At 56.2% G+C, this 8,768-nt stretch overlaps 2 protein-coding genes across 2 annotated transcripts; one reads left to right on the forward strand and one right to left on the reverse strand.

Moving 5' to 3' along the window:
- Positions 1-3,777: 3,777 nt before the first annotated feature.
- VDBG_05125 (predicted protein) lies at positions 3,778-4,368 on the reverse strand (the record flags this gene model as incomplete). The annotated part of the gene is made up of 2 exons (XM_003003966.1): positions 3,778-4,176; positions 4,267-4,368. The coding sequence occupies 2 exons, from the start codon at positions 4,366-4,368 to the stop codon at positions 3,778-3,780; spliced, it is 501 nt and encodes a 166-aa protein (XP_003004012.1).
- A 753-nt stretch (positions 4,369-5,121) lies between these two features.
- On the forward strand, positions 5,122-8,179 carry VDBG_05126 (zinc finger protein; the record flags this gene model as incomplete). Its single annotated transcript, XM_003003967.1, has 3 exons — positions 5,122-5,520; positions 5,623-5,698; positions 5,748-8,179. 3 exons carry the CDS (start codon positions 5,122-5,124, stop codon positions 8,177-8,179), a joined length of 2,907 nt encoding a protein of 968 aa, XP_003004013.1.
- Between the last annotated feature and the right edge of the window lie 589 nt (positions 8,180-8,768).

The raw sequence follows: 8,768 nt of genomic DNA on the forward strand, positions 1-8,768 counted from the left end.
GTGCCGAAAGTCGGTGGAGCAAGTTGCAGGTACCATCGACACCCTCTCCCCTGGCATCAAGACGCCATGTGCGCTCGGGGCATCGACCGCCGGTTCGGTGGGAGACATTGGTGAGTGGTGTTTGTTGTGCCATGTCCCCTGACTCGAGGATGATACGCTGAGGGTGCTTTCAAGGTCTGACCGTTACCCTGGGTTCGATGGTTTGGTCCCCCTTGCGGCGCGGGTATCTAATGAGCATCAACCTAGCGCAGCTGTTGAGGCGATACAGAGCTTGACGAGGCTACATCAAACTGGTAAATGCATCATGAGATGCTTTGTCGCACAGAAGCAGCCTAATCTATTGACTTCGACGAGGGCCATGCCCCCATGAGAACCAATATTGATCGCAAGTGGAAGCCATCAGCCATCGCCCTCCAAACTCACCGCAAGGCTTCTTCGCAGGGCAGTCATCTTTGCGTAGCTGAGAGAGTGTTCGAAGAGCATGTAGCGACAGGTGACGATAATCATTGCCTTCAGCAAGGTCTTCGGGCTCCACGGCCACGGCCAGAGGCAAAAGCTTTGACAATGACACGATTCTTTTACTTTATTGATGAGTCCTCCTTGCGCTCTCGAACCCGGGAACAGGCAACGGCACGCATCATGCAAAGAATGGCAGGGGATGTCCCAAGTCCGCGACTGCTCCTTGCAGAATGAAGCATCAGAAGACCGAGGCTAGGCGATTCGCGTAGAGTGCAAGCTGGCAAGATGGTGCCTTTCCTGGCCAGGCGACCCATGACATACCGTGTCTCCAAACCCGGCCGGCCGGTTCCCTCAGGTGCTTGTGATTCGTGCGCTCCGCCGTGGTGACTTGTGGGTGGTGTGTTGTTTTCCGCGCCCATGTGTCCCCCCCAAAGGGGGGGGGGGGGGGTTCACAGCCACGCCGTTGGCGCAGCGGGTGACGATCAAATTGTTTTTCGGATATCCTCTGGGCACCGCAAGGGGAACCCTGTAGTAGCCCGTGGGCTTCTCGGATCAGCCCCATCGTAAGGTAGGGGCAGTATTGAAGAGCTGGCGATCGACGCCAGGCAGACGAAACACAATGACGGAGTTCGAGGAACCAGACCCTTCTACTCTCTTTTCTCGCGTCTGGGTCGGGAAGAGGCGGGGCTTGCAAGGCGGCCGCGCGAAGAAGAACAAGCGCAGAGCGATTGAAATGCCCTGGTGAACAGGTGCAGTACTAGCTGGGTAGCTGCCGGCATTGGTCCTGCGGCCGGCAACGGCTCTGTTCGGCGAAATTTAGGATCAAGTAGACGAGTGTATCCCACCACCCGAGATAAGTCGAAACCCCTGCTGCATGTGAGGCGTTCGAATTGGAGCCTAGTGACGGGGCAGCGAAAGCGAGCTGGTGACGAGTGAGGGCCTCCTTCACCTTGCTTGCCAGTGCATGCATCCAAGAAGGAGGCCGCGCAGTACCATTTTTTACCATGGCTTTCTATTGTTGTCTTCGTTCTGATCCAAGGCTAGTTCCGGCCAGAAGGTGCCCATCCCATCAGCGGAACCATTGCCGACTCGGGTCACCGTCATGGGGTCGCATCCTCGGTAGCTGTTGCTACTGGCGTGAATGCTGTGCATAGAACTCAAGCATCGCCAATAAGCCCGCAGAGTGAGTCAGTGCAAACAGTGGAGGTAGAGGAGGTGGAGGAGGTGAAGGGGTCTTTTTGGGAGGGGGTGCCAGATGTGGTGCTCGGCGCCGACACGGTCGACACTCTGAGCCGGAGCAGACCCGCTAAAGTCAGGGCAACAGCTGTACTGAGTTGTGGAGCTGGATTGGGGCTGGGCTCAGACTAGAGCTGGGAAGATGGAGCTCGAGCTGGCATTGGAGCTGGAACTGAAGCTGGAGCTAGAGCTGCTGCAAGGAGGCACAAGGAGGCACCTAGGCACATGAGGTAACCTACCTGCCTGACATTGCGCAGCGACAGGAGGCCTAAACATGACCAGGCCCCCCTCCACAAGAGAAGGTCAGGAAAGGGACATTGTTGCGAACGGAGCGGCAGAGGCCAAGGCGCTAGTGCTATCGTGCTCCAACCGTAGGCCCAAAGACGTTGAAATGGCTGATGTGCCACAGGCGGCAGGCGCACCGGAGCAATGGCGACTACGAGCAGGAGCAGAAAACGAGGAAAAGCAGGGACCAGCCCCGTGTCGGAGGTTGGATGCGCCCGCCTGGCACAAGCAATGCCCTTGTCCTTCGAGTACCTACCTACCTACCTACCTACCTAGGTACCATGTCAGGTCAACAAGAGAACTTTTCTCTCTCTCTCTCTCTCTCTTCGAAAACACGCACTGTCGGCTACAACAAGGAGCTGCAAGAGTACTAGGGGAACGGGGCGGGCCAGCGGACTTGGAAACCATCGTCCGGCTACACACTTACCCACCTTTCGAGATGAGGCCCGACGCGCTGGGGCAACGAGTGCTGACTTATGAACAATGCTTGACCCGACGGGAATGGTCCACTGGCGCACTCGCTGCTCGAGACCATCATCCCCCCCCAAGTAGGGCTGTTCAGCCGGCCCAAGTGGGAAGGTGCTTAGAGAGCAGCAACGGTGCCCATGAATTGTTTCGTCCAGATGTTTCTCCGCCCAGTGCGGCGTTCGGGGGTCAGATTACAATGAGTACCGAGACAACTGGGTCGTGACAGAAAACGGGCTTGGTGCCCTGGGCAGCTGATGGTCCATGCGCTCCAGGTGGCGGGTCCCCACCAGTCCCGCGCCATCCGTTAGCGCACCATTGCCCTGCCGATAACGTGCTTTTTTCCTCTGTGTGTGTGGTACATATATCTGCCAGCCTGCCATGAGGTGAGTGCGTGCCAGGGGTCTGTGATAAGATGCGGAGAAGTGTTGCACTCGAAATGAGGGCTTAGGCACCCTGGGCGCTTGTCGTTGTGGGAAACGTACCTGGAAAGCTGGGGAGCAAGCTCGGAAGGTATCAACTCGGGTATCAATGAGTGTAGAAACCAAACAGCGAGAGGGTGAGCAAGAGACAGGGAAGAGAGGGGGTGACAGTGATTGGGAGGGGGGGGGGCAACATTACTGCGCATGGGGTCCCTACCTTACCTTCAGGTACACTGCCTTACGTTTGTCCCACTTCAACCTGACCGAGGCAAGGCGCCTGCCCGTCTTGCCCTTGTGGAAGATTGTGAGCTTTCATGGTGTGCCAGGTGGCTGGAAAGCAGCGTGAGGGGGAAACACAACAGAGAGTGGGCGGAGAGTCGACGGGGGGTGCAAATAGGGCGCAAAGTAATCACAAGCTCCACCCCAATCTGCCGACTGCCCCACTTTCCCCGATGACCCCATCGTCCATTCTTCCCTCCTCATGTCAAATGTCAAGGGTCCGTTTCGTTCGACCTGGGAACCTTGGGACATCAGAAGACCTCATGCTGGTCGCCAGTCTGCGCGCTTTGCATATCTGCCCGTCCCGTCGACCAGTCAAACATGCGGCTTGTAGCCGTTGACTGGAAGTCGGAGGTACCCCATTGTACCTTACCTGAGCTAAGGTGGACGGGCCGTACTGAGCGGGCACGGCTTGTCAATCACGGTGCTTGCTTCCTCGTTCACTCCTTCCTTTGCTTGGCCCGCCATGCGGTCCATCCCATCTTGACATTGCGCTGCCTGTCCTGTGGTAGGAAGGTACAGACGGCTGTTCTTTCCCCAGCCCAGCAACGCTGCTGCTGCTGCTGCAGTACCGTACCGTGCCTTTCCCTCTCGCCACAGGTACACGCTCTCGTTGCAGTTCCCCAGTCCCTCATATCCCATTCAAGCCCAAACAGGGAGGAGGTGCTGGCGCCGAGCACTCTCGCAATATCAACCATTGCATCTCGTCCTTCGGCCTACTTGCCGCCCGCCAGTGCGACCCTGTTTGCTTGTCTCCTTTTTGCCGCTGCGCCTGTCTGCCAGCGTTCAGGACGCCATTTCCCTCGCCGCGAATCCTCGCGTGGGAACCCTTGTCAGGACCACGCAGGAACCACCGAGGATACTCATGAGGTAGGTCGCCGTGATCCAAGTCATCCTCCTCAATGACCCCACGTCGCCCGACTTTGCTTCTGTTCTCATCTTCATCACCATTCTCGCCCCCGGCCTCGCTATCGCCCCCGTCCTCGACCTCGACCTCGACCTCGACCTCGAGCTTGATCTCCCTAGGCACCTGATATGAGACACACGCACACAACCAGGAGAGAAAGAAAACCCAACGATGCCTCGGGTTACAGCTGCCTTCAGCCATTGATGACCCTACCAGCACGAACCGGCACCCGCTTCCAGGCATCTGGACAGCAGACAAATAACACAGCAGCAGTAGCAGCAACAACAGTAACGGCGGCGGCGGCGGCAGCGGCATGGCGACTGAGGGGTCTCGTCACACCGCTCAGCGCCCAGTTGCCCTCGACGATGCCGTTCAGCAGCTCCTCCATCAACAGGCCGAGATTCAAGCCAAACTCGCAGATCTCCTACCGGCCACCTACCGTCACAATGTGAAGCTTGAGCTCTCCATGCTCCGACACAAGCTGCGAGCCCTCCATGCCTATGTACATCACCACGGTAAGCACGCCAAAGACCTCGAGAAAGCCGCCTTAGCTGCATCGTCTACCTTGGTGAGCTTGACCTGACACGCCTTTTTTTCTCACACCAGAGCAACTACCTGTCGCCCCTGTTCTTTGCGAGGCCGAGGAAGCAAGATCACTGCAGTATCGCTGTGAGTGCATCGAGGCCGCCATTTTGGACCAAGGTACAACCCACTTACCCTCACAAATTTCTCCGTTTGCTGCACGGTATCGGCTGTGCGACATCGGCTTTACCTACCATTCCCTCCTGACACACCCACCATTTAGGTCTGAATCTCACCAACCCCACGTTCATTGATGCCCTCAGGCGGCCTGTCGAGCACCTTGCCCCAGTCGGCTATGCCGCCTGGCTCGACCAAAACCTTGCGCGGTATGACCCAGTCTTCCGCACCTGGTCCATGAGAGCCACCGCACCAAGCCCGTCCTCCTTGAACTTCACATCGTTCAAATGTTGGGATGAGGACTGCCCTCATTACATCTACGGGTTCTCCAGAAAGGATGATCGGAATGCTCACGCCAGAGGGCATGACATGGCCAAGCACCGGGACTCGGGGCTCTCCATCGGCGGTCCGGCGTCCTTCTCCTTCTCCGATCTCCCAGCCGCCCCTAACCCTTCGACGTATGAGCAACCGGGCAACAGGGCCCAACCGCAAACAATGCAGCAGCTCCCTAGGCCGCATCCCGCTCACACGCTACCCCCAATAGCAACTTCACTACTGCCAAGAGACCGATCCGACTCTCTCAGTACTCGACCAGGCTCTAGCGACCTTCCAGGGTCAGCAAGGCAAGCAATCTACGCCGATCTCGACTCCCACTTGCCACCTCTGGCGCGAAGTCGGGTTGGCCAACCTCGACTGCAATCTATCGGCGAACTAAAGCTGGATCCGGATGCAGGATCATGCTTACAATGCCGAATACTGCATCAGTCTGTAGGTCTCCACGGGCACTGCGTCCCCCCGTTTTCACGGACTCACAATTCCCAGTGCGATGCCGTCGACCCTTGTTCTCATTGTGCAAAACAACTCCAACAGCCTGGCAATGATGGTCACAAGCTTTTGGGGTGCCATCGCGGCCCCCTTGAGAATGTCTCGGATCTGCTTCTTGCAGGTAAGTCCTGTTGAATGCGCAGTCGCCTTCTTCTTCTTACACCTTCCAGCTCCTGCGACGCCAAGGCAGATGCAAACGCCTTTAACCTCGCCGCTCGCTCAGCGCCGAAATATCAATGACCACCTCGAAAAGACGTATTCGATATCTGTTGCAACGCTTGTTGACCTCAGAGCAAATCTCGACTTCGATGATGGGTTTTGGTCAGCGGAGGAGCTGGCCAGTGTGTCGTCACACAACTCCAATCTGGCACACTACTCGAGAGAATCGACAAGCCGACCACCGCCTATTCTGGCCATACTATTTGCTAGCTGGAACACAGACAACACTGCGTACAACCTCATGCACTTCTTGAAAGCCACCGGACAACTATCTGCTAGCAGAGAGGCGGAGAAGACGGCATATCCAGCGCTTTACCGCGCGAAGCTGCTCTTGCGTGAAGCTGTGTTTTGGAATTTGCAACAGCAATCGCCATCTATACACCTGCGTGGTGGCTCCAGAATCCCGCATCAAATCCCGGAGGACGTTGATTACGATGGCCACTATAAGCTCCTGTATGATTGCTTAACGCAGTTCTTACAGGCCTTCGAAGCCGCGGCATTACACGGAGAGAGGTTTGACTTCAAAACGTCGCTTGCCATGTTTATGTCTGTCTGCCTGTTCAGTGCCATCCGAACCATTTTTGCCGACACACTTACGGCTTTACCACGACGCCATGCTTTGCCACAACAAGGGTTGAAACAGGACGTGTCTTTCGCGGGCCTGTCTCAAAGCGACAGCGTTTACAAACTCCTGATTATCAGCTGCAAGTCGATGGGTGCTACACCTTTTGATGACCCAACTATTCCAGAAATCGAATCGTGCAGCGCCGCCTTTCGGTTACTGGAAACGATCATCCAGAGACACCAGTGGGCCGCTCAAGGTGTCTGGTCTTGCTGTGACTTCCTATCCCGGCTGGGCAGTGGTGCAGTCGAAGGCAATACGACGTACGTTGGATTTCTCAAACCCACAACGTGGCCATACAGTGATCGCTTTGTTGTTCCCGCGCTGAGTGCGAGGCCCATGGATGAACCCCAGACGCTCTTGTCCAACTCTCGAAGCGCGGGCGAGCCTTGGATCCCGAGCATCCAGATCTTGCCCGATCGAGACTCATTCATGCCCCAAACTAGTGTCGATCACCTGGTATCGCCCATTGGTTATGACCACACCAGCCGGAGACAGAATGCGAACAAGAGCCCCCCCTTCCAACGGCAGGGGTCTTCGCGGCCATCAGACCCGCCAACGCTGCATAGTCGGGGGAGGGTATCTTATCAACGGACACCTCTACGGAGGGTCTACTGCAGCAAATGCAACGAATATCCCGAAGGCTTTAGGGGCGAACATGAGTTGCGAAGGCACACCGATGCGAAACATGCCGCCATGGTCAAACGATGGGTCTGTGCAGAGCCTGACGGCTACGCATCTCCCGTGCCGAAACCCGTTGTGCCGCTGGCGAAATGCAAGGCATGCATTACGCAGAAGAGGTATGGCGCATACTACAACGCGGCGGCACACCTTCGTCGTGCCCACTTCAATCCTCACAGGGGCGGTAAGGCTAGCGGCGATTGGCCACCGATGACGATATTAAAAGACTGGATGAAAGAAATCCGGCAGTCAGTGGATGTACAGGAGGACCAACAAGATGACTCCAGCGGCGACGAAGGCGAGGGCGAAAGTGATTATAAGCCGCACAATGACTACGACATTCGAAGTCGGGTTGAGTCGCCAACGCTCTCTGTCCCGCCGTTGGCTCCGGCACCGGCGCGGGGGCTGATGCCAGCGCCTCCATCATCCTTGGAGGTTTTAGAGCCCATGCAGCAGGGCAACACTTCCGCCCGGCCTTTTGAGAACAGGACGAGATGTCCACACCCCGACTGTGGCAAGGTATTCAAAGACTTGGCAGCACACATGCTTACACACCAAGAGGAACGACCCGAGAAGTGTCCAATCGACACGTGCGAGTATCACACGAAAGGTTTTGCGCGAAAGTACGACAAGAACCGACATGCTTTGACACACTACAAAGGAACGATGATCTGTCCATTTTGTCCCGGGATCGGTTCGGCGTATGAAAAGGCTTTCAATCGGGCTGATGTCTTCAAAAGACACCTGACGTCTGTACACAACGTCGAGCAGACACCGCCCAACAGCCGAAAGTTTGTCGCCAGTGGTGCAGGCCCCAGCGCTACAGTCAAAGAGGGAGCCCGGTGCTCCATCTGCCATGCTGAATTTAACACGGCCCAGGATTTCTACGAGCATCTCGATGACTGTGTACTAAATGTCATCGTGCCGGCGACAACGCCGTCCATGCGCACAGGCTCATCTTTGGCTGAGAATACCGGCACTGTTTCGGTGCACGAAGAAAGAGATTCGGAAATGGAGGACGAACGGAAGCCTCCCGCAACGATGTTGATACCAGAAGGTGTGAATTATGGGGGGCCGTGAATAACGTAGGCGCAGACAATCTAGTGTAGAGGCGCGAGAGTCACTGAGGGAGGAAGTGCGCAACTATGATACCACATACCAAGATGTTGTTTACGACCATTCGAGATGGACACGGCCATCCATGCTTAGTGCAGGGATATTTGAAGAACTGTGACTGTGATGACTCAAACCAGAGACGCTGTGTATGTTCTCTCGATAGAGTTGTCTGCAATACTCATGAAAAGGCGTAGCGTAAAGGCCACCCCTTCTCGTCCATTATGGCATAGAGGCAACTACTACTACCTGTGTGTGATATTGTGATGGGACCAAGGAAAACTCGAGATGGAGTGATGACAATGAGATGGCCGATGGACGGAGAAATTTGATCCGCCACTGCCTCGACTTGCTTACTAGGCCTCCTCCTCGATGGCAGCCACCTCTCTACCTGACCGAATCCCAGCCTGTACGAATGCATCGCCCCCACCCCTCTTCCTTACATGGCCTACAGCTGGCCGAGCGACAAAGGGGAAAAAAAACAAGAGATCTGGGTGCTTCCTACACGTCGACCTTCAGGGGGATGAAGTGCGTGTCGACGTTTGGCTTCCTCGCG

Source organism: Verticillium alfalfae, genomic scaffold, assembly GCF_000150825.1.
Source record: "Verticillium alfalfae VaMs.102 supercont1.6 genomic scaffold, whole genome shotgun sequence".
Taxonomy (NCBI): domain Eukaryota; kingdom Fungi; phylum Ascomycota; class Sordariomycetes; order Glomerellales; family Plectosphaerellaceae; genus Verticillium; species Verticillium alfalfae.